Here is a 27,465-nt window from a genome sequence, read left to right as displayed (position 1 = left end):
CTAAAGGCCGACTGCACATTTCCTATCTTCACAATAAAAGCCCTGCTTCATGCTGCCTGCGCTAACAAAATAAGAGTCTCGGAAAGCTGGCGTGCACAAGCGATGAGCACGCCAGCTTTCTGAGGGATCGCTTGTGCACGCCAGTTTTCCGAGACTCTTATTTTGTTAGCGCAGGCAGCATGAAGCAGGGCTTTTATTGTGAAGATAGGAAATGTGCAGTCGGCCTTTAGAGTTTTGACGGAAGGTACGGCGCGAGAGTCTGTTGGAATAAAAAGTGTTTTCTCGCCTTCCTCTCGGTCATATTTTCATAATAATGATCTTGCAGCAGCCAGCGTCATCTCACAAGACCCTCCGGTACCGTGAATGTCATTTAAGTGACGTCTTGGTGAAGATTTGATGATCACTAATTTTTAGGTCTATTTTTTTTAAAAGCCTGGCTGGAGATCGACTGACACACCCCCCGCGTTCGACTGGTAGCTCGCAATCGACGTAATGGGCACCCCTGGCGTAGGAGTAAGAAGAGGTTTTAAAGGAATTAGCACCTCGGCGGCTATTCAAGGAAATACGGTGTATATATATATATATATATATATATGTATATATATATCTTGTATACATACTGTATATTGTAACTCTATGATTTGGTTGTGATGCGTGTGAGTCATGAGTAGTTCCAGTGTCCATGTGTAGCTGTGATTCATTTGCATACTCACATTTGTGTTGATATGGGAAAGAAAGTGTGTGTTTTGTTCCTGTCCTGGTCAACTGCTGAGTAGACAAGGTGGTTAGAGACGAGGATCATGTGACGGACATTCTTCCTGGACGCCATCTGTAGGTTGTTTGACACCTTGGCTTTGTCTTTTCTTTTTTTTTGGAGCTTCACACCTGCATGCTGGACATTTCTTGTTGATAGGAGAAGGAAGAAAAAAGTAGTTGGTGACGTCTCACTCGCCTTCCACCCTTCCTTCCTGACTTTTGTCCACTTGGCATCAACACTTTGCACTGGAATATAAAAGATGATATTAGTTTGCTGTTGTAGACTAAATAATGACACACAATGTGGACTAAACATTAGGGACACCTGCACGCTATATATTTACATTAATGCTGCTTAAATACTACAATTTAAAGTTTATTATGACAGTAAAACATGTATTAAACATAGTTAAAGAAATATATTTCAACACAAATATTGGGTTTCTGATGGGTGGATAAGAAAATATTTACTTTAATGCTGGTTAAACAATAAAATGTCAATTATAATAGTAAAACATTAATCACAGTAATAGAAATGTATTTCAACAGAAATATTTAAATGCTGGTTAGAGACTAAAATTTGAATTTGATTATAGCAATAAAACTTATATTACTCATAACATAGAAATGTATATTCAACAGAAATATTAGCTTTCTGGTTAGGAGAAGCAAAAATATTTATGTTAATGCTGGTTAAATAATAACATTTGAAGTTAATTATAACAGTAAAACACATGTTACACATAATAATATAAATGTATTTCAACAAACATATTAGTTATCGGGTGAGTAGATATGAAAATATTTACATTAATGCTGGTTAAAAACAAACATTTTAAATTAATTATAACAGTAAAAAAATATTACACATACTAATAGAAATGTATTTCTACAAAAATATTAGGTATCTGTTGAGTAGATTTGAAAATATTTACTTAAATGCTGGTTAAAAACTAAAATTTGAAGTTAATTATAACAATAAAACATATTACAAATAGTAATAGAAATGTATTTCAACACAAATATTGGGTTTCTGGCGGGTAGATAAGAAAATATTGACTTAAATGTTGGTTAAATAATACGATTTGAAGTTAATTATAAGAGTAAAACATTTATTTCAACAGAAATATTAGGTTTCTGGTGAGCAGACATTAAAAAAAGATTTACTTTAATGCTGTTTAAATAATAAAATGTCAATTATAATAGTAAAACATATTACGCATAGTAATAGAAATTTATTTCAACACAAATATTAGGTTTCTGGTGGGTGGATAAGAACATTTTTACATTGATGCTGGTTAAATAATACAATTTGAAGTTAAGTATAACAGTAAAACATATCACACATACTAATAGAAATGTATTTCAAAAAAAATATAGGGTTTATGGTGAGGAGATTTAAACATATTTACTTAAATGCTGGTTAGAGACTAAAATTTGAAATTGATTATAGCAATAAAACGTATATTACTCATAACATACAAATACATGTATATTCAACAGATATATTAGCTTTCTGGTTAGGAAAAGCAAAAATATTTATGTTAACGCTGGTTAAATAATAACATTTGAAGTTAATTATAACAGTAAAAAATATTACATAGTACACAAATATTAGTTTTCTTGTGGGTAGATATGAAAATATATACGTAAATGCTGGTTAAATACTAAAATGTCAATTATAACAGTAAAACATGTTACACATAATAATATAAATGTATTTCAACAAACATATTAGGTATCAAATGAGTAGATATGAAAATATATACATTAATGCTGGTTTAAAAACTAAAATTTGAAATTAATTATAACAGTAAAACATATTACACATACTAATAAAAATGTATTTCAACAAAAATATTCTGTATCTGTTGAGTAGATTTGAAAATATTTACTTAAATGCTGGTTAAAAACTAAAATTTGAAGTTAATTATAACAATAAAACATATATTACAAATAGTAATAGAAATGTATTTCAACACAAATATTGGGTTTCTGGCGGGTAGATAAGAAAATATATACGTAAATGCTGGTTAAATAATACAATGTCAATTATAACAGTAAAACATATATTACACATATTTATACAAATGTATTTCAACAGAAATATTAGGTTTCTGGTGAGGATATTTGAAAATATTTATTTAAATGCTGGTTAGAGACTAAAATTTGAAATTTATTATAGCAGTAAAACTTATATTAACTCATATAATGTATATTCAACAGAAATATTAGCTTCCTGGTTAGGAGAAGCAAAAACATTTATGTTAATGATGGTTAAATAATAATATTTGAAGTTATTATAACTAATACATATTACATTCGTACACAAATATTAGGTTTCTGGTGGGTAGATATGAAAATATATATGTAAATGCTGGTTAAATAATACAATGTCAATTATAACAGTAAAACATATATTACACATAATAATATAAATGTATTTCAACAAACATATTAGGTATCGGGTGAGTAGATTTTTACCACAATTTTCTCACCAAAACCTGCCGGTTGACATGTAGTCGGGATCCATGTTCGTTTGACCGCTCTGATCCATAGTAAAGCTAAAAAAGGAAACACCGGCTGTGTTTGTGTGGCTAAAGGCAGCCGCAATACACCGCTTCCCACCTACATCTTTCTTCTTTGACGTCTCCATTATTAATTGAACAAAATGCAAAAGATTCAGCAACACAGATGTCCAGAATACTGTGTAATTATGCGATTAAAGCAGACTACTTATAGCTTGGATCGGGCTGGAAAAAAAAATGTCTGCTACAACCGGTGACATCATACCGCGACTTTTTCAACAGGATACATCGCGCGAATTTTTAAATTGCAATTTAGTAAACTAAAAAGGCCGTATTGGCATGTGTTGCAATGTTAATATTTCATCATTGATATATAAACTATCAGACTGCGTGGTCGCTAGTAGTGGCTTTTAGTAGGTCTTTAAGGTGGTTAGATTGGAACATATTCCAGTTGTTAGTCAAGGAAGACTTTTGAGCGACTCGTCCTTTCCTTGGATGACTTTTCTGTGTTTTTCTTACCCAGGGTGCACTACTGTTTCCTCCTGACCACCTGTCTGAGGTGGAGCTCGCTCTCGGCCGCCACAATGGGCAGCTGGTTCCTCAGGTGGTAGGAGATGAGGTGGCTGATGCTCTGGAACAACATGTCCTTGGTGCGCACCTTTGGAGACAAAACAAATCCAGGAAGAAGATCCGGGAACAAGGTCCAGGAACCGTGTGGACCCGCCACTCACCACGCCCTCTGGGTCCACCAGCAGGAGATGTTTCGGGAGGCCGCAGTGCATGCCCGTCAGCACGTACTGACCCGGGTTGGTGGTGCTCTCCCGCACCAGGAAGTCTCCGTCTCGGACCAGCACTTTCTCCGCATCCCTGCGGCTCATGCGGCTGTGGTACCAGGTCTCCCGTCGGAGCTGGTCCTCGTTGGGGGCCACCGGGGCCCTGCGCCGCGGAGGACTGGGCCACTGGTCCTCCAGGACCTGGACGCCCACACATTGGGCCATAGTGGCAGCAGAACCGGCCTCGTGCAGCTTTAAGGCGTCCTCAAAGGGTCCTGGCGGCGACACAGAGAGAAGTATTCGGAATAAAATAAGGATTATTGTCTCATGCCAACTCACTCATGTCAAAGAGGTCCTTCTTGGGACTATCTGGTCCCCTGAGACCCCGCGGTCCGTCGGGGCCCAAAGCCAGAGACTCCAAGTTCTCCAGACTCTGCGTGTTGACGTACTGGTGCTCCTCGTAGTCTTTGCTGCTCTGTGATGGCTCGTCGGCACACAGGTAACCATCTGTGTGCAGCACATAGTCTACTTATATTTACTTACCCAAACCAACACGATAAATACTGCATAAACATTAAGGTAGGATGGCTCCCTCTAGTGGTAACAAGTTGAAAGCAAAATGTGACCAGAAAGCCATTTATTTTCATTTCTTTGTTTCCAGTATTATTATTTTTTATATTGTTTACTCTATATACAAAAGTTGCAAATTCTGAATTAGGCTGTGTTTAAAAAAACTATATTATATATATATATATATATATATATATATATATATATATATATATATATATATATATACATACATACACAGACACACACACACACACATATGCATATGTGTGTGTGTATTTAAATAGGGGTCATTATGGGTGTACGTAATGAATACTTAGGCCTACTATGCTACTGTATTTTAATATTGGTACTTAATAAATACTTAGGCCTACTATGCTACTGTATTTTAATATCGGTACTTGATGAATACTTAGGCCTACTACACTACTGTATTTTAATGTTGGTCATTATGGTGGTACTTGATGAATACTTAGGCCTACTATGCTACTGTATTTTTGTATTGGTACTTGATGAATACTTAGGCCTACTACACTACTGTATTTTAATGTTGTCATTATGGTGATACTTGATGAATACTTAGGCCTACTACGCTACTGTATTTTAATGTTGTCATGATGGTAACTGATTAATACTTAGAGCTACTACGCTACTGTATTTTATTGTTGTCATTATGGTGGTACTTGATGAATACTTAGGTCTACTACGCTACTGTATTTTAATGTTGTCATTATGGTGATACTTCATGAATACTAAAGCCTACTACGCTGCTGTATTTCAATGTTGTCATTATGGTGGTACTTGATGAATACTTAGGCCTCCTACGCTGCTGTATTTTAATGTTGTCATTATGGTGGTACTTGATGAATACTTAGGCCTACTATACTACTGTATTTTAATGTTGTCATTATGGTGATACTTGATGAATGCTTAGGCCTACTACACTACTGTATTTTAATGTTGTCATTATGGTGGTACTTGATGAATACTTAGGCCCACTAAGCTACTGTATTTTAATGCTGTCATTATGGTGGTACTTAATACTTATGCCTAATACGCTATTGTATTTTAATGTTGTCAGTATGGTGATACTTGATGAATGCTTAGGCCTACTACGCTACTGTATTTTAATGTTGTCATTATGGTGGTACTTGATGAATACTTAGGCCCACTAAGCTACTGTATTTTAATGCTGTCATTATGGTGGTACTTAATGAATACTTATGCCTACTACGCTACTGTATTTTAATGTTGCCATTATGGTGGTACTTGATGAATACTTATGCCTACTACGCTACTGTATTTTAATGTCATTATGGTGATACTTGATGAATACTTAGGCCTACTACACTACTGTATTTTAATGGTGTCATTATGGTGGTACTTAATGAGTACTTAGGCCTACTACACTACTGTATTTTTATATTGGTACTTGATGAATACTTGGGTCTACTACGCTACTGTATTTTAATAGTTTCATTATGGTGGTACTTGATGAATACTTAGGCCTACTACACTACTGTATTTTAATGGTGTCATTATGGTGGTACTTGATGAATACTTAGGCCTACTACGCTACTGTATTTTAATGGTGTCATTATGATGGTACTTGAACACTTAGGCCTACTAAGCTACTGTATTTTAATGCTGTCATTATGGTGGTACTTAATGAATACTTAGGCCTACTGCACTACTGTATTTTAATATATATATATATATATATATATATATATATATATATATATATACATACACACACACACACACGCACATATACATATATATGTGTGTGTATTTAAATAGGGGTCATTATGGGTGTACGTAATGAATACTTAGGCCTACTACGCTACTGTATTTCAATATTGGTACTTGATGAATACTTAGGCCTACTACGCTACTGTATTTTTGTATTGGTAATTGATGCATACTTAGGCCTATTACGCTACTGTTTTTTAATGTCACCATGGTGGTACTTGATGAATACTTAGGCCTACTACGGTATTGTATTTTAATGTTGTCATTATGGCTGTACTTGATGAATACTTAGGCCTACTAAGCTACTGTATTTTAATGCTGTCATTATGGTGGTACTTAAGGAATACTTAGGCCTACTACACTACTGTATTTTAATATCGTCATTATGGTGGTACTTGATGAATACTTAGGCCTACTACACTACTGTATTTTAATGTCGTCATTATGGTGGTACTTGATGAATACTTAGGTCTACTACGCTACTGTATTTTAATGTTGTCATTAAGGTGGTACTTAATGAATACTTAGGCCTACTACGCTACTGTATTTTAATGCTGTCATTATGGTGGTACTTAATGAATACTTAGGCCTACTACGCTACTGTATTTTAATGCTGTCATTATGGGTACTTGGAGAGCCGGGTTTTCTTCTGAGGTGGTACATGTAGTGGAAAAAGTGTAAGAACTACAGTAGCAGCATGGAGATGCAGTACTAGCATTTCGCCACCAGGTGTCTCACCTGAGCCACTGGTTGCGTCAGCGTCCCAATGGAGTTCATAGCAGGGCTGACTTGCATGGAGGGATGCGGGCTCTCTTTTTGCCGGTGAGCCCATCTACACACAAACACACACACAGGCACACAGACACACACACACGCGGCGGGGTTTGGTGTAACGCATGGGATTCTGGGTAATTGTTCTGTTGTGTTTATGTTGTGTTACGGTGCAGATGTTCTCCTGAAATGTGTTTGTCATTCTTGTTTGATGTGGGTTCACAGTGTGGCGCATATTTGTAACAGTGTTAAAGTTGTTTGTCTTGCAGTCACCAGTGTGTGTTATGTTACATAGAAAAATGATAAATGTAAGTATGAGCAAAAACCTTTTATATAACAGGCTACATATATTTTTCGACTTGAATGTAAAAATACACATAAATATTTAAAAAATAATATTTACCTTAAAATTACAAAAAAAACTGTTAGATTGTTAGTATGGACATAGACTTTTATATAACAAGTTACATATTTAATAAAAGTTAATTACTGTAATTTTACATGAATTTGAAATTAATTAATATGTACAATTTGGTATTTTTCTGTAAAAAAAATAGAAATATAGTTTGTCATTACTGGCATATTACTTAAAATAACAGGCGGTTTGTTTATTTATAGATAATGTCTTCAATTCTTACAAAAATTTTTAAATTACAGTAGAAATTTAGAGTAAATTAACCATAAAAATATGATTTTTTAAATTTTTTTTACATTTGTTTTATTTTTTAATTATTTTTTTTTTATGAAGGGATGCACCGAAATGAAAATTTGTGGCCGAAGCCAAATAAAATTTAAACACTTGGCCGGAGGCCGAATACCGAATAATGAATGCAGTTTTTCACAATTTTTTTTGTATTGCATAAATAACCTAGAATAAATATTTAGACATGCTTTTCAAATAAAGTAATTTTTTTTATTGAATATTGACATTTTTTTAATAATCCAGTAGCCTTTGCTTTTCAAAAAAAGCACAACGTTTTTCATTTATATTAGGCCTTCAAACAAAACATGCATTCCAAAAAAAAAATAAAGTGCATTAAAGTGGATAAACCCACAACAAATGAATTATTGTCCTTTTGGCAAAAGTCTGCTTAGCCGCAGTAGATATGCTAATAATGTAAACAGAAGGCTCAAGTAAATCTCAATTAAGTGTGTGCTTGTAACCTCATACACTTATACAGGTAGCCTACACAACAGGCTAATAATGTAAACAGAGGCCCCACTAAATCTCAATAAGTGTGTGCTTGTAACCTCATACACTTATACAGGTACACAACATATCCCAACGTCACCACACGTTGGTTGATTGCGTCACCGCGTCAAAAAATTGCGTCACACGCCACTATTCGGCCTTGTTTTTAACTCATTCCACCGAAGGCCGAATGTGGCTTTTTTTGCCATATTCGGCCGAATATATTCGGTTACCGATTAATCGGTGCATCCCTAGAATTAAGTAATGTTTATGACAACCTTTTTCCAAAACACGATATAGAATGTGAGATACAACAGGATAATGAAAACGTTTATCATTTTTTTTTCAAAACGCTTCCAAAAAAGTGGGACCACAAAAATTTACTGTAGGACCCCATTTTTATCACTTGATGGGGTCCCTGGGACCCCATTTTAAAAATCCCTAGCGCCAACACAGCAGTCAACAGAGGGAAAAAAAATGCTTTTTTTGAATAAATATATTTTTTATAAAGCAAGTTCGAGTATCATTGGCCCGCATATTTGTGTCCTCTTTTGGGGATTTCAGAACATGGTGAGCCTATAATAATGTACCCCCCAACCCCCTCAGAGTTCCTGCTAGGGTTCACCTGCGCCGTGGCCTTGCTGTGAGGCTGGGTGAGGACGTGACCCTGCTGGGAGAGTCCACTGGGCCGCAGTCTGGAGTCCACCACCCCGCCGACGGGAGGCTCCTTGCCCGGGATGCTGTTGTAGTAGTCGTGCTCCGAGCAGTCCTCCTCCTCCTCCGCCCACGCCGGCTCCTCCGCCCTGCAGGACCTGAGGAGGAAGCAACACATTCATAAGTCCGCTTGGAAAAAAAAAAGAGAACAAAACAAACCACGTATGTTCATTTACTGTATCGCCATATAAGGTTGTGTTATGTCCAGTTGGATCAAGCCGATCGGATGATATCTTCCACGACATCCCAAGGTGGTCTATTTTAGTCCGCCGGATATTTATAGATCATAGACCAGGGCAGGGGATGAAAAAACAAGTCCTTCCTGACTCCTGCTGAAGACTCATGATTGTCCCGATACAAGTCTTTCACTTCCGATTAGACGCCGATACAGGGGCTTTAATATCAATCAATTAATGTTTATTTATTTAGCCCTAAATCACAAGTGTCTCAAAGGGCTGCACAAGCCACAACGACATCCGCGGATCAGCGCCCACATGAGGGCAAGGAAAAACTCACAACCCAGTGGGACGTCGATGAGAATGACTATGAGAAACCTTAGAGAGGACCACAAATGTGGGTAACTGGGTTTTAATGTTGGTCATTATGGTCATTAATGAATACTTAGGCCTACTATGTTACTGTATTTTAATGTTGGTCATATGGCTGTACTTAATGAACACTTAGGCCTACTACGCTACTGTATGTTAATATTGGTGCTTGATGAATACTTAGGCCTACTACGCTACTGTATTTTAATGTTGGTCACTATGGTGGTACCTGATGAATACTTAGGCCTACTACGCTTTTGTATTTTAATGTTTGTCATTATGGTGGTACTTAATGAATACATAGGCCTACTATGTTACTGTATTTTAATGTTGGTCATTTTGGCTGTACTTAATGAACACTTAGGCCTACTACGCTACTGTATTTTAATGTTGGTCATTACGGTGGTACTTCATGAATACTTAGGCCTACTACGCTACTGAATGTTAGTATTGGTACTTGATGAATACTTAGGCCTACTATGCTACTGTATTTCAATGTTGGTCATAATGGCAGTACTTGATGAATACTTAGGCCTACTACGCTACTTTATTTTAATGTTCGTCATTATTGCGGTACTTAATGAAAACTTAGGCCTACAATGTTACTGTATTTTAATGTTGGTCATTTTGGCTGTACTTAATGACCACTTAGGCCTACTATGCTACTGCATTTTAATATTGGTACTTGATGAATACTTAGGCCTACTACGCTACTGTATGTTAATATTGGTACTTGATGAATACTTAGGCCTACTACGCTACTGTATGTTAATATTGGTGCTTGATGAATACTTAGGCCTACTACGCTACTGTATCTTAATGTTCGTCATTATGGTGGTACTTAATGAATACATAGGCCTACTATGTTACTGTATTTTAATCTTGGTCGTTATGGCTGTACTTAATGAATACTTAGGCCTACTACGTTACTGTATGTTAATATTGGTACCTAATGAATACTTAGGCCTACTACGCTCCTGTATGTTAATATTGGTACTTGATGAATACGTAGGCCTACTACGCTATTGTATTTTAATGTTCGTCATTATTGCGGTACTTAATGAATACTTAGGCGTACTATGTTACTGTATTTTAATGTTGGTCATTTTGGCTGTACTTAATGAACACTTAGGGCTACTACGCTACTGTATTTTAATATTAGTACTTAATGAATACTTAGGCCTACTATGTTACTGTATTTTAATGTTGGTCATTTTGCCTGTGCTTAATGAACACTTAGGGCTACTACGCTACTGTATTTTAAAATTGGTACTTGATGAATACTTAGGCCTACTATGTTACTGTATTTTAATGTTGGTCATTATGGCGGTACTTGATGAATACTTAGGCCTACTACGCTACTGTATATTATTATTGGTAAAAAAAGAAACAATTTTAGTTTGGGGATTTTAGATGCAAACCGATACTTGTTTTTTGATGCTGATTTCGGACCGATATCCAATACTGCGATTACTGCTATTATAACATTGGTTCTGTTGCTGCCGTGTTTAATATATTTGTCCATGGACGATAACGTCATTAATGATTCTCCTTTCCGCTTTCTCATGCACTCCAAATTATTCAAGTTATTTTACGTCTGCAGGGTGGTCTTCTTGACGTGTGCAAAAGTTAGTGTTCGGGTGGAGCTCGACGCGCTGATGTCTGATTGGTGGAGGGAGGAGTGTCCACACCAAACGCCCATATTTGGTCGTCATCCCTGAGTGTCCAAAAGCGTCTAAAGCAGTGGTTCTTAACCTGGGTTCGATCGAACCCTAGGGGTTCGGTGAGTCGGCCTCAGGGGTTCGGCGGAGCCTGTCAAACTTGAGACCTCCGAATTCGGGACATGGGGGGAGTAGGGTTGAGGTGGAGGTGGGGGTGTATATTGTAGATTCCGGAAGAGTTAGTGCTGCAAGGGGTTCTGGGGATTTTTGACGTTATGTTACGGTGCGGATGTTCTCCCGAAATGTGTTTATCACTCTTGTTTGGTGTGAGTTCACAGTGTGGTGCGTATTTGTAACAGTGTTAAAGGTATTTATACGGCCACCCTCAGTGTGACCTGTATGGCTGTTGACCAAGTATGCGTTGCATTCACTTATGTGTGTGTAAAAGTCACATAAATGATGTGATTGCGACCATTTGTATGGTGGGATATCGGACATGACGACAGGTTGTAGAGGACGCTAAAAGCAGTGCCTTTAAGGCACGCCCCCAATATCGTTGTGGAAATCGGGAGAAATTCAGCAGAATGGTTGCCCCGGGAGAGGCACTTAAATTAAGGATTCTCACGTAAAAATTATGAAGGTTGGCAAGTATGGACTCATCGTGTGAATAAAAACTTCACCATATCGGCGTATTATGGATACGGCAACAGCAGAGGTCACACAACCCCCCGCCTCCCCTTTACTTCCGGGGTCATGATTAATACAGACATTTTGTTAACGCTATATTATAAAAATATAACGCTATATTACAAAAATACAGATATTTTGTTAACGCTATATTATAAAAAATATAACGCTATATTACAAAAATACAGATATTTTGTTAACGCTATATTATAAAAAATATAACGCTATATTACAAAAATACAGATGTTTTGTTAATGCTATATTATAAAAATATAACGCTATATTACAAAAATATAACGCTATATTATAAAAATATAACTCTATTTTACAAAAATACAGACGTTTTGTTAACGCTGTATTATAAAAATATAACGCTATATTATAAAAATATAACGCTATATTACAAAAATACAGACGTTTTGTTAACGCTATATTATAAAAATATAACGCTATATTACAAAAATACAGACGTTTTGTTAACGCTATATTATAAAAATATTACGCTATATTACAAAAATATAGACGTTTTGTTAACGCTATATTATAAAAATATAACGCTGTATTATAAAAATATAACGCTATATTACAAAAATACAGACGTTTTGTTAACGCTATATTATAAAAAATATAACGCTATATTACAAAAATACAGATATTTCGTTAACGCTATATTATAAAAATGTAACGCTATATCACAAAAATACAGACGTTTTGTTAACGCTATATTATAAAAATAACGCTATATTATAAAAATATAACGCTATATTATAAAAATATAATGCTATATTATAAAAATATAATGCTATATTATAAAAATATAACGCTACATTACAAAAATACAAATATTTTGTTAACGCTATATTATAAAAATATAACGCTATATTATAAAAATATAATGCTATATTACAAAAATACAAACGTTTTAACGCTATATTATAAAAACATAACGCTATATTACAAAAATACAGATATTTTGTTAACGCTATATTATAAAAATATAAGGCTATATTACAAAAATACAGACGTTTTTTTAACGCTATATTATAAAAATATAACGCTATGTTATAAAAATATAACGCTATATTGCAAAAATACAGATATTTTGTTAACGCTATATTATAAAAATATAACGCTATATTACAAAAATACAGACGTTTTGTTAATGCTATATTATAAAAGTATAACGCTATATTACAAAAATACAGACCTTTTGTTAACGCTATATTATAAAAATATAACGCTATATTACAAAATAGATATTTTGTTAACGCTATATTATAAAAATATAACGCTATATTATAAAAATATAACTCTATATTACAAAAATAGATATTTTGTTAACGGTATATTATAAAAATATAACGCTATATTACAAAAATAGACGTTTTGTTAACGCTATATTATAAAAATATAACGCTATATTATAAAAATATAACGCTATATTACAAAAATACAGACGTTTTGTTAACGCTGTATTATAAAAATATAACGCTATATTATAAAAATATAACGCTATATTACAAAAATACAGACGTTTTGTTAACGCTATATTATAAAAATATAACGCTATATTACAAAAATACAGATGTTTTGTTAACGCTATACTATAAAAATATTACGCTATATTACAAAAATATAGACGTTTTGTTAACGCTATATTATAAAAATATAACGCTGTATTATAAAAATATAACGCTATATTACAAAAATACAGACGTCTTGTTAACGCTATATTATAAAAAATATAACGCTATATTACAAAAATACAGATATTTCGTTAACGCTATATTATAAAAATGTAACGCTATATCACAAAAATACAGACGTTTTGTTAACGCTATATTATAAAAATAACGCTATATTATAAAAATATAACGCTATATTATAAAAATATAATGCTATATTATAAAAATATAACGCTACATTACAAAAATACAAATATTTTGTTAACGCTATATTATAAAAATATAACGCTATATTATAAAAATATAACGCTATATTACAAAAATACAAACGTTTTAACGCTATATTATAAAAACATAACGCTATATTACAAAAATACAGATATTTTGTTAACGCTATATTATAAAAATATAAGGCTATATTACAAAAATACAGACGTTTTTTTAACGCTATATTATAAAAATATAACGCTATGTTATAAAAATATAACGCTATATTGCAAAAATACAGATATTTTGTTAACGCTATATTATAAAAATATAACGCTATATTACAAAAATACAGACGTTTTGTTAATGCTATATTATAAAAGTATAACGCTATATTACAAAAATACAGACCTTTTGTTAACGCTATATTATAAAAATATAACGCTATATTACAAAATAGATATTTTGTTAACGCTATATTATAAAAATATAACGCTATATTATAAAAATATAACTCTATATTACAAAAATAGATATTTTGTTAACGCTATATTATAAAAATATAACGCTATATTACAAAAATAGACGTTTTGTTAACGCTATATTATAAAAATATAACGCTATATTATAAAAATATAACGCTATATTATAAAAATATAACGCTATATTACAAAAATACAGACGTTTTGTTAACGCTGTATTATAAAAAAAAATAAAAAACTATTTACAAACACAACCTATGGGGTGACGCATTTACTTCCGGGGTCAAGTTTCCTCTTATGTCATCCCATAGCTTGTGTTTGTAAATTGTTTTTTACATTTTTTTTATAATATAGCGTTAATTAAATGTCTGTATTTTTATAATGTAGCGTTATATTTTTATAATATAGCGTTATATTTTTATAATATAGCGTTAACAAAACGTCTGTATTAATAATGACCCTGGAAGTAAATGGGGGGGTTTGTAGGAAGAAGAAATTTGGCGTGACATGGCCCTGCGATAAAGTGGCGACTTGTCCAGGGTGTAACCCGCCTTTCGCCCGATTGTAGTTGAGCTAGGCACCAGCGCCCCCCCCCCCCCCCCCCCCCGCGACCCCAAAGGGAATAAGCGGTAGAAAATGGATGGGTGAATGGATAATTTGTTGGGAGTTCATGCACTGTTGGTTTTGTTCTTTGAACAAAGTGATGTTCATGCACGGTTCATTTTGTACACCATTAAAAAAAAACAACATATAACCCATCCATCCATCCATCCATCTTCTTCCGCTTATCCGAGGTCGGGTCGCGGGGGCAACAGCCTAAGCAGGGAAACCCAGACTTCCCTCTCCCCAGCCACTTCGTCTAGCTCTTCCCGGGGGATCCCGAGGCGTTCCCAGGCCAGCCGGGAGACATAGTCTTCCCAACGTGTCCTGGGTCTTCCCCGTGGCCTCCTACCGGTTGGACGTGCCCTAAACACCTCCCTAGGGAGGCGTTCGGGTGGCATCCTGACCAGATGCCCGAACCACCTCATCTGGCTCCTCTCCATGTGAAGGAGCAGCGGCTTTACTTTGAGTTCCCCCCGGATGGCAGAGCTTCTCACCCTATCTCTAAGGGAGAGCCCCACCACCCGGCGGAGGAAACTCATTTCGGCCGCTTGTACCCGTGATCTTATCCTTTCGGTCATGACCCAAAGCTCATGACCATAGGTGAGGATGGGAACATAGATCGACCGGTAAATTGAGAGCTTTGCCTTCCGGCTCAGCTCCTTCTTCACCACAACGGATCGGTACAACGTCCGCATTACTGAAGACGCCGCACCGATCCGCCTGTCGATCTCACGATCCACTCTTCCCCCACTCGTGAACAAGACTCCCAGGTACTTGAACTCCTCCACTTGGGGCAGGGTCTCCTCCCCAACCCGGAGGTGGCACTCCACCCTTTTCCGGGCGAGAACCGTGGACTCTGACTTGGAGGTGCTGATTCTCATTCCGGTCGCTTCAGCAAACATATAACTTTGTCTTGAATTTGAAAAAATATATATAATAACTTTTCACAAAAGAATGATACGTGCATTCACCGAACCTAACTGGTGGGGTTCGGAACCTCCAACAAGGGTAAGTACCACTGGTCTAAGGAGAATACTCCAAGGGACAAAAGGGCTTTGTGCAGTACTTGTAGTCTCTGGACATTTGACATTGTCCCGAGGAAATACAAAGATTTTGCCCACGTTTAAACCTCCGACCTTTCCATCAGTTAGAATCAATCAATCAATGATTATTTATATAGCCCTAAATCACAAATGTCTCAAAGGACTGTACAAACCATTACGACTACGACATCCTTGGAAGAACCCACATAAGGGCAAGGAAAACTCAAACCCAGTGGGCAGGGAGAATTCACACCCAGTGGGACGCCAGAAACCTTGGAGAGGACCTCAAATGTGGGCAACCCCCCCCCCCCCTCTAGGGGGTTGACTCTACTTCCGGGCTCCCGCATTTACCTGTCCGACGACGTCAGAGTCCTGGGCGGACTGTGCAGATACTGCTTGAACTGCAACTCAAAGGCTTGCCCGATGGTGCTGATGACGTTCTGGGCCAAACCATCGGAACATTCCAGAATGTGACACGCTGGCAGAGACGAGACGTTCCGTGGTGACTGGAAGGATGACGGAATGCGCATTTTGCGGGACGTACCTCTCTGGTTGACCGGGTCTTTGGCCACGTACGCCACATAATCGGGTGTGTCCTGCGGAACCAAAACTCTGGGTAAGGCTGCTGGGTTGGGATCAGGTCAAGACTTGACTCACCGTGTCTCCACCGGAGGCGAACGAGATGGACTGCATGGGGTGGTGCGCCAACCTCTGGAAGACACCGTGACCACATCTTATAGCATTTCATTTGGCCCTTGAGGCAATATCTAATTAACATTAAAGCTGGCCCGCCGGTAATATACAGGTGCTGTTAATATTAGAATATCATGAAAAAGTTGATTTATTTCAGTAATTATATTCAGAACGTGAAACTTACATATTATATAAATTCATTACACACACAGTGATATATTTGAAATGTTTCTTTAAATTTTGATGATTAGTACTGACAATTACTGAAAATCCCAAATTCAGTATCTCAGAAAATTAGAATATTAGTTACGACTAGTACCAAAAAATATTTTTTAGAAATGTGGGCCAACTGAAAAGTATGAACATGGAAAGTTTCAGCATGTACGGGAATCAATACTTAGTTGCAGCTCCTTTTGCCTGAATTGCTGCAGCAATACGGCGTGGTATAAAGTCGACCAGTCTGTTGCATTCCTCAGGTGTTATGAGAGCCCAGGTCGCTTTAATAGTGGCCTTCAGCTCTTCAGCATTGTTGGGTCTGGCATCTCGCATCTTCCGCTTCACAATACCCCAGAGGTTTTCTATGAGTTTGCAGGCCAATCAAGAACAGGGATACCATGGTCCTTAAACCAGGTACTGGTAGATTTGACACTGAGTGCAGGTGCCAAGTCATGTTGGAAAATGAAATCTTCACTCCCATAAAATTGGTCCGCGGCAGGCAGCATAAAGTGTTCTAAAACTTCCTGGTAGACTGCTGCATTGACCCTAGACCTCAGGAAACACAGTGGACCAACACCAGCAGATGACATGGCACCCCAGATCATTACCCATTGTGGAAATTTGACACTGGACTTCAGGCAACGTGGATTCTGTGCCTCTCCTGTCTTCCTCCAGACTCTGGGACCTTGATTTCCAAAGGAGATACAAAATTTACTTTCATCTGAAAACATAACTTTGGACCATTCAGCAGCAGTCCAGTCCTTTTTGTCTTGAGCCCAGGCGAGACGCTTTTGACGTTGTCTCTTATTCAAGAGTGGCTTTACACAAGGAATGTGACAGCTGAAGCCCATATCTTGCGTACGTCGGTGCGTGGTGGTTCTTGAAGCACTGACTCCAGCTGCAGTCCACTCTTTGTGGATCTCCCCCACATTCTTTAATCGGTTTTGTTTGACAATCCTCTCCAGGGCGCAGTTATCCCTCTTGCTTGTACACTTTTTTCTACCACATCGTTGTCTTCCCTTCGCCTCTCTATTAATGTGCTTGGACACAGAGCTCTGGGAACATCCAACCTCTTTGGCAATGACCTTTTGTGTCCTGCTCTCCTTCTTTAAAGTATCAATGGTCATATTTTGGACAGTTGTCAAGTCCGCAGTCTCCCCCATGATTGTGTGTCATACAGAATCAAAACGAGAGACCATTTAAAGGCTTTTCCAGGTGTTTTGAGTTAGTTAGCTAATTAAAGTGTGGCACCAGGTGTCTTCAATATCTGACCTTTTCACCATATTCTAATTTTCTGAGATGTTGAATTTAGGGTTTTCATTGGTTGTCAGCTATAATCATCTCCTTTTTGGCAAAAAAACACTTGAAATGTATCAGTCTGTTTGGAATGAATGTATACATTCTACAAGTTTGACTTTCTAAATGGAATTAATGAAATAAATCAACTCTTTCATGATATTCTAATAATATGACCAGCACCTGTACAGCGGTGGTGCCGCTGTAACACCGCATTCACCACTAACATACTTGTCAACCCTCCCAATTTCCCTTGAGACTCATCTACATTGATGATGTGCCTTATAGACATTGTCTTTAGTGTCCCCTACTGACCCAGTCACACAATACATACATATGGCTGCAGGACATACTTAGTCAACAGCCATACAGATCATACTGACGGTGGCCAAATAAAACATTTTGATACTGTTACAAATATGCGCCACACTGTGAACCCACACCAAACAAGAATGGCAAACACATTTTGGGAGAACATCCGCACTTTAACACAACATAAACACAACAGAACAAATACCCAGAACCCTTTGCAGTACTAACTCTTCCGGGACGCTACAATATACACCCCCGCTACAACCAAAGAGCGAAAACAGAACTTTTTTGGACAGGTGGGAGACAGAATATCTGTTTATATATGTAGAAGACAGACCTGTCCGTCTCGTTTGTGGAGCCAACGTGTCGGTAACTAAGGAGTACAACTTTAGGCGACACTATGAAACGAAACACCAGGACAAGTACCCTTTAAAATAGTTTTTAATCATATTTGTTTTTATTGGTTTTATATTTATTTATTTTTTGTTTTTATTCAGTCATTGGTGGAGCATAATATATATATATATATATATATATATATATTTTTTTTTTTTTACAATTGTTTTTAACATGGCTGTGCAGCACTTTGGAAAGGTTATTGTTTTTTAAATGTGCTATATAAATAAGTGGATTGGATTGGATTGGACCTGGACATGACTCAAAGGAGCCAGAAAATAGAGATGGAAAGAGGTTTGCTTTCACAACAGTATATGTTTTGTGTGTAAATGTGTATCTGTACTGTTGAACTGGTCACACAAAATGGTTGATTATATGACCAAAATAAACTTATTTCATTCATTCATTCATTGCGTGTTCCAGAAATAATTAACGTTTTATTCATGCACTTTCTCTTGCTACTTCAAGGCTTGAATGTTTGATTCAATCATTATTTATTTTTCAAATGTATTATTAGCTTATTTTGCTTATTTTGATATTTACCTCAGAAGGCTGCACACAGAAAAGAGGCATTCCATTTTTATTTAAATTTTATTTGATATGCCATTGATATTTTTTAATTATTATACTCATTATTTGAAACTGGATTTTGCATGTCACTATAAAGTTATATAAGCCTTGCTTGTTCAATATTCAATGCAAAACTTGTTTGGGTCCCTATTAAAAGGTTAATTTGTTCAACCTTGGCCCGCGGCTTTGTTCAGTTTTAAATGTTGGCCCACTCTGTGTTTGAGTTTGACACCCCTGTCTTAAAGGCCTACTGAAACCCACTACTAGCGACCACGCAGTCTGATAGTTTATATATCAATGATGAAATATTAACATTGCAACACATGCCAATACGGCCTTTTTAGTTGACTAAATTGCTATTTTTAAAATTTCCCGCCAAGTATCCTGTTGAAAACGTCGCGGTATGATGACGCGTGCGTTTGACGTCACCGGTTGTAGCGGACATTATTCTCCAGCCCGATCCAAGCTATAAGTAGTCTGCTTTAATCGCATAATTACACAGTAATTTGGACATCTGTGTTGCTGAATCTTTTGCAATTTGTTAAATCAATAATGGAGAAGTCAAAGTAGAAAGATGGAGGTGGGAAGCGTTTAGCCTTTAGCCACACAAACACAGCCTGGGTTTCCTTGTTTAAAATTCGCGGAGGTGAAGCTTTACTATGGATCAGAGCGGTCAAGCAAACATGGATCCCGACCACCGGCAGTTTTCAGTGAGAAAATTGTGGTAATAAGTCGTCTCTTACCGCCTCTGTCCTGCTGCAGCTTCGTGACTTCCCTCAGAGACTCTGGCGTCAACACACCCGTGGCCACACCCCTCCGACTTTCAGGTACTATATAATCTCACTAAAACAATAGTAACACAATAAGCAGATGAGGGATTTCCAGGAATTTTTCTAGTAAATGTGTCTAAAAACATCTGAATCGCTCCCACTGCAATCGCCTTTTTTTTTTTCTAGTTCTTCACTCTAAATTTCCTCATCCACAAATCTTTCATCCTCGCTCAAATTAATGGGGAAATTGTTGCTTTCTTAGTCCGAATCGCTCTCGCTGCTAGTGGCCATGATTATAAACAATGTTCAGATGTGAGGAGCTCCACAACCCGTGACGTCACACGCACATCGTCTGCCACTTATGGTAAAGGCAAGACTGTTTTATCAGCGACCAATAGTTGCGAACTTTATCGTCGATGTTCTCTACTAAATCTTTTCAGCAAAAATATGGCAATATCGCAAAATGATCAAGTATGACACAATGACTGGACCTGCTATCCCTGTTTAAATAAGAAAATCTCATTTCAGTAGGCCTTTAAATGTGTTCTTTTCTTACGCCACACCGTAAGTTATATCATACGTGACTGACAGCCGCCATCGAGGGCTGCTTCTTGGTCGCGCAATTCCCTGCCCAAACACCAGGGGCTGTGTTGTACGGTGAGAAACCGTACAACACAGTTCAAGGCCTACTGAAACGAGATTTTCTTATTAAACGGGGATAGCAGGTCCATTCTATGTGTCATACTTGATCATTTCGCGATATTGCCATATTTTTGCTGAAAGGATTTAGTAGAGAACATCGACAATAAAGTTCACAACATTTGGTCGCTAATAAAAAAGTCTTGCCTGTACCGGAAGTAGCAGACAATGTGCGCGTGACGTCACGGGTTGTGGAGCTCCTCACATCCTCACATTGTTTACAATCATGGCCACCAGCAGCGAGAGCGATTCGGACCGAGAAAGCGACGATTTCCCTATTAATTTGAACAAGGATGAAATATTTGTGGATGAGGAAAGTGAGAGGGAAGGACTAGAAAAAAAATAAAAACTAGACGGCAGAGCGATTCAGATGTTATTAGACAAATTTACTAGGATAATTCTGGAAAATCCCTTATCTGATAATTGTGTTACTAGTGTTTTAGTGAGATTATATGGTCGTACCTGTACAACCTGAAGGTCGGAGGGGTGTGGTGACCGCCAATGTTTCTGAGGGAAGCCACCTTTCTCGACGAGGCGAAGGCAGCCGATGCTTCCCCCATGTTGGAAGCATCCGACGGTCGGGGGCGGCCGGTGGGGAGGAGGCCTAGAGAGTCCACAGCAGCCTCTTTGACAGGTGCACGAGGAACGTCGCAAGCTCTCCGCTCATGTCTACGGCAAGAGCCGACTTATTACCACCATTTTGTCACCGAAACCTGCCGGTTGACATGTGGTAGGGAACCATGTTCGCTTGACCGCTCTGTTCCATAGTAAAGGTTCACCGTCATCTTTCGGAATGTAAACAAGGAAACACCGGCTGTGTTTGTGTTACTAAAGGCAGCCGCAATACACCGCTTCCCACCTACATCTTTCTTCTTTGACGTCTCCATTATTAATTGAACAAATTGCAAAAGATTCAGCAACACAGATGTCCAGAATACTGTTGAATTATGCGATAAAAAGAGAAGACTTATAGCTGTAAACGGTGCTGGACCAAAATGTCCTCTACAATGCGTTACGTCAGGCGCACGCATCGTCATACCGCGAAGTTTTAGCATGGTACTTCCGCGTGAAATTTAAAATTGCAATTTAGTAAACTAAAGCGGCCGTATTGGCATGTGTTGCAATGTTAATATTTCATCATTGATATATAAACTATCAGAGTGCGTGGTCGCTAGTAGTGGCTTTCAGTAGGCCTTTCAAAGAGTGTTGTTGGAACTGGATCTCCCTTTTTTTTGCAAATTTTGATCCGAAATCAGACAAACCTTTGGCCAAAGTAGGCGACGTGCACTCCGAACGAGTCGTAGACGCACAGGAAGTAAACGCTGACCAATCACAACCACTACGAGGCAGGGGTCGATTTTTTTTTTTTTCTCTTCGGGAAGGGGACCAAATTCGGTAGCTAGCTAGCGATTAGCGCAACTAGTTGCATATTTAAAAACACTCAAATAACAATAATATGTCTCTAAAGAAGCTGGAATAATATCGTTATTTTGTGTATATTTATCCGAGTAATGTTTGGTTTTAGGATTTCTAGCGCTTTCACGTGCCGATTTTAATACCTTCCATTTCTGTAATGAAGACAATAACTAAGACAAATGCTACAACCAAACAGTTGGTGTGTAATAAGCACAATATTTACAGCATGAACACTTTGTCGGGCGCAATGTAACACATTCCGCTGCATGTAGAAAGCTACTTCTTCGTTAGACAACATACCATAGATAGCCCATACATTAATGCCATTTCATGTTTTGGATGTGCAAGTGCACTGCAAATGAGACTCGGAGTGTGTGAAATAACCACAATACATATACAGTATTAACACTTTTTAGGGCACAACATAACTCATTCAGCTTCATGGATAAAACTACTTCCTTGTTAGACGACATATCCTAGACAGCCTGTACAGCACTGCCATCTATTGTCTCGGAAGCACAAATGACACTCAAATTGTGTGTAATAAGCACAATACTTACAGTATTAGCCCTTTGTAGGGCACTACATAACCCATTCAGCTTCATGGATAAAACTACTTCCTTGTTAGACGACATATCCTAGACAGCCTGTACAGTACTGCCATCTATTGTCTTGGAAGTACAAATGACACTCAAATTGTGTGTAATAAGCACAATACTTACAGTATTAGCACTTTGTAGGGCACAACATAACCCATTCAGCTTCATGGATAAAACTACTTTCCTGTTAGACGATATATCCTAGACAGCCTGTACAGTACTGCCATCTATTGTCTCGGAAGCACAAATGACACTCAAATTGTGTGTGATAAGCACAATACTTACAGTATTAGCACTTTGTAGGGCACAACATAACCCATTCAGCTTCATGGATAAAACTACTTTCCTGTTAGACGACATATCCTTATCAGCCTGTACAGTACTTCCTCGTGTTCTTTTTTTTTCTCTAATTAATTGGATCTCTTTGCTGTGGGGCGGTTTTAATTGTGCCCTCTGAAATCTGCCTAGCAACAAGCAGCGACCTATCTATCAGGTCCTCCTGCCTGTATCCTTTTACAGTGCATGATTAATTGATTAGAGGAGGATTATATTCACAACATCTGGCCAATGGAGGCCATGGTGAGGATGACACTTACCTGTCGGGTGGTGGGGATGAGCAGGCCCAGCCCGTCGATGGAAATATTGACAGCGATGCTCATGCCGGCGAAGCGCAGGTTGCTCTTCCCCATGATGGACTGAAGAGCTTTGTTCACGGCCTGGAGGATAACACTTGGGATTTGTAGTTGTTGAATCAAAAAAAAAAAAAAAAAAAAAAAAAAAAATATATATATATATATATATATATATATATATATATATATATATGTATATATATATATATATATTTAAAAAAGCTTAACATAAGGAAGAAAGGTTGACGACCGACCTTTTTTCTCCAGGCACCTTTTCCGCCGGGCACCGCGTCGCACAGTCTGTTAATGGCCTCCCTTTGTCAGAGAAAGGTCAGAGATCAATTCACAACAAAAGGAATGAAGTTGAGAAATTATGGATGTTTACTCGTGACTTTTTTATTTGACGCTGATTTTTTTTGTGTGTTTGAATTTTGTGAAAAAAAATTTTTTTTTACATCAAATTATGCTGACAATTTTATTGGAAAAAAATGTGTGTTTCAAATTCGGTGTATAAAATGTCGGGGTAAAAAAAGTCAGTAAATAAAAAATCAGAATAAAAAAATCAGTTTGTAAAAATTCAGTTTATGAAAATTCAGTGTAAAAAAATTAGTACATAAAAAAAATCAGTGTAAAAAAATCAGTTTGTAAAAATTCAGTGTAAAAAAATGTGTACATAAAAAATCTGTGTAAAAAAACAGTTTGTAAAAATTCAGTTTATAAAAATTCAGTGTAAAAATTCAGTTTATAAAAATTCAGTGTAAAAAAAATCAGTTATAAAAATTCAGTGTAAAAAATTCAGTTAATAAAAATTCAGCGTAAAAAAACAGGTCATAAAAATTCAGTGTAAAAAATCAGTTCATAAAAATTCTGTTTGTAAAAATTCACTTTATAAAAATTCAGTTTATAACAACCTGTGTAAAAAAATCTTTGTAAAAACTAAGTTTATAAAAATTCAGTGTAAAAAAATCAGTTATAAAAATTCAGTGTAAAAAGTTCAGTTCATAAAAATTTAGTTTATAAATATTCACTTTATAAAAATTTTGTGTAAAAAATCCTTTTATAAAAATTTAGTTTGGAAAGATTCACTTTATAAAAATTCAGTGTAAAAAAATTAATTTATAAAAAATCAGCTTATAACAATCTGTGTAAAAAAATCTTTGTAAAAACTAAGTTTATAAAAATTCAGTGTAAAAAAATCAGTTATAAACATTCAGTGTAAAATATTCAGTTAATAAAAATTCAGTGTAAAAAAAAAATCAGTTTATAAAAATTCAGTGTAAAAAATTAATCCATCCATCCATCCATTTCCTACCGCTTATTCCCTTTTGGGGGCGCGGGGGGTGCTGGCGCCTATCTCAGCTACAATCGGGCGGAAGGCAGTTCATAAAAATTTAGTTTATAAATATTCACTTTATAAAAATTCAGTGTAAAAAATCAGTTTATAAAAATTCATTTTATAACAATCTGTGTAAAAAAAAAGGTTGTAAAAACTAAGTTTATAAAAATTCAGTGTAAAAAAATCAGATATAAAAATTCAGTGTAAAAACATCAGTGTAAAAAATTGAGTTCATAAAAATTTAGTTTATAAAAGTTAACTTTGTAAAAATTCAGTGTAAAAAAATCAGTTTATCAAAATTCAGTTTATAAAAATCTGTATAAAAAATTATGTTTATAAAAATTCAGTGTAAAAAAATCAGTTCATAAAATTCTGTGTATAAAATTTCAGTATAAAGAAATCAGTTTATAAAAATTCAGTTTATAAAAAGTCAGTGGAAAAAAAATCAGTTTATAAAAATTCTGTGGAAAAAAAAGTTTTAAAATATCCAGTTCATAAGAATTCTGCGTAAAAACAAGCTTATAAAAATTCAGTATAAAAAAAAAAATTGATGTGGATTTTTTTTTTATACATTGATTAGACACTAATTTTTTGTACCATGAATTTATCAGCACTGAATTTTTTTACCCAGACTTTTTAAAACACACATTTGTTGTCACTGAAGTTGTCAGCATAATTTGATGTAATAAAAAATTCAGCTCACAAAATTCAAATGCAAACAATTCAGAGTCAAAAACCCCCAAAAGCTTTCGTAATATAGACGCAAATTAACCTCCATAAGAATTGGCCGTAAGACGTTATCACAGCCTCTTCATTAGGTACACCAGCACGTCCAATACGTCATTGAATATGTAAATGTGTGTGGGACTAGCGGTAGAAAATAGACGGATGGGATTAAAAAAATATGAAAAAGTCAGTGCTTCTGGAGAAATCATTAAAGCTATCACTGTTGTTTATTTGAATGATACGGGAGCTTAGGACAGTCCAGTGATATCGTTAGTCGTACATCACAAACGTGTCGCACTGATGGAAAGGTCGGAGATTAAACGCAGGCAAAATCTTTGTATTTTCTCTGGACAATGTCAAATGCCACAAACCAAATGTCAAGAGACTACAAGTACTGCACAAAGCCTTTTTGTCCCTTGGAATATTCTCCTGAGACCAGGGGTGTCCAAACTTTTTCCACAGAGGGCCGCACACGGAAAAATTTAAGTTTGCCGGGGGACTTTTTCATATTGTTCATTTTCAAAACATAACAAAATATATGGATTTTTTTTTTTTTTTTTTTTATCCTTAGGGCTCCTGGGGAACATAGAGCATGGGTGTCAAACTCTGGCCCACGGCCCAAAATTAGCCCGCGTTTTAATTTCATTTGGCCCTTGTGGCAATATCAAATTAACATTAGAGCTGGCCCGCCGGTATTATACACCGCATTCACCGCTAATACTTATACTGGCCAACCCCCCGAAAATCTCCCGGGGCAACCAGTCTCCCGAATTTCTCCGGATTTCCAACCGGACAACAATATTGGGGCGTGCCTTAAGGTACCGCCTTTGACCTCCCCTACAACCTGTCGTCACGTCCGCTTTTCCTCCTTACATACAGCATGCCGGCACAGGCACGTATTATTTGTAGCTTCTACGAACACTTAGTGTTTGCAGGGCATACTTGGTCTACAGCCATAAATGTCATACTGTGGTGCATTTTATACAACTTTAAAACGGGTAATTATGATAAATCATTGCTTTATTGTTGTATTTTATAACCTTATATTGCATAGTGGTCTCTTAATAGTACATATCGAATCCTCGGTTGCAAACATAGGGGCTTGGTTATATACTCAAAACTTGGGACGTAGGGTGATATGTGTATTTGTGTAGTGGAGTGAGTCGTATTGATGGGGTTGTAGTGCGGTTATATGTTTAGGGTTGTATTAATATTGATCATATATGTCTGAGGATTAGGCGGATTATAAGGATAGTGTGGAAAGGTATATGAGGTGAATGATGTTAATGAAAATGAGTTGGAGGTGATATGAGATGTGTGGTGAAATAAGTGTATATGATTGATTGTATGGGAATAAGGTGAGTAAGTAAAAAGAATATTGGTGTGGGGTATTGGTGTTTTTGTTTTGTTTAGGATTGTTATTAGGGGAGTTTTTGGGGTTAGTGGGTTTGTTAGAAATATGAGGGGGTTAAATATAATTTATTGTTGGTATTTATATGAAGATAAGGGGTTATATTATTTATTTGTAAGGGGTTGAAAAGGGATGATAGTTAGAAGAAGTTTAGAGTATTGTGAGGGGAGGGGGGATATGTGTGTGTGATGGGAGGAGAGTTAGTGTGATTGTTTTTAGAAGGTTGGGTGGGTGGAGAGGGATGGTTGGGGGGGGTGTGGTGGGATTTGGGTGTTGGTTGAAGGGGGGTTTTTGGTGTTGGGGGTGTGGGTTAAGATGTTTGAGGATTTGTGTTTTGGATGGATGGGGGGTGGTTGTGGTGGGTGGGGGGTGTGATGAGAGAGATATTATTATTAGTGGTGGTGTTTTGTGTTGGTTG

General features: G+C 36.6%; 1 protein-coding gene across 1 annotated transcript in view; it reads right to left on the bottom strand.

Moving 5' to 3' along the window:
- Nucleotides 1-382: 382 nt before the first annotated feature.
- Nucleotides 383-27,465, bottom strand: part of shc2 (SHC (Src homology 2 domain containing) transforming protein 2) — a 62,404-nt gene continuing 35,321 nt past the window's right edge. The window contains exons 8-13 of the mRNA XM_061883178.1: nt 8,971-9,157; nt 7,121-7,214; nt 4,397-4,564; nt 4,016-4,332; nt 3,804-3,942; nt 383-1,002 (exon numbers count right to left, since the gene is read on the bottom strand). Coding sequence (XP_061739162.1) covers nt 3,814-3,942; nt 4,016-4,332; nt 4,397-4,564; nt 7,121-7,214; nt 8,971-9,157 — 895 coding nt within the window. The 3' untranslated portion in view covers nt 383-1,002; nt 3,804-3,813. The remainder of the gene's footprint in view (nt 1,003-3,803; nt 3,943-4,015; nt 4,333-4,396; nt 4,565-7,120; nt 7,215-8,970; nt 9,158-27,465) is intronic.

Source organism: Nerophis ophidion, linkage group LG22 (genome assembly GCF_033978795.1).
Source record: "Nerophis ophidion isolate RoL-2023_Sa linkage group LG22, RoL_Noph_v1.0, whole genome shotgun sequence".
NCBI classification, from domain to species: domain Eukaryota; kingdom Metazoa; phylum Chordata; class Actinopteri; order Syngnathiformes; family Syngnathidae; genus Nerophis; species Nerophis ophidion.
Note: the sequence above shows the minus strand (reverse complement) of the source record. Positions and strands in the feature narration are given on the sequence as shown.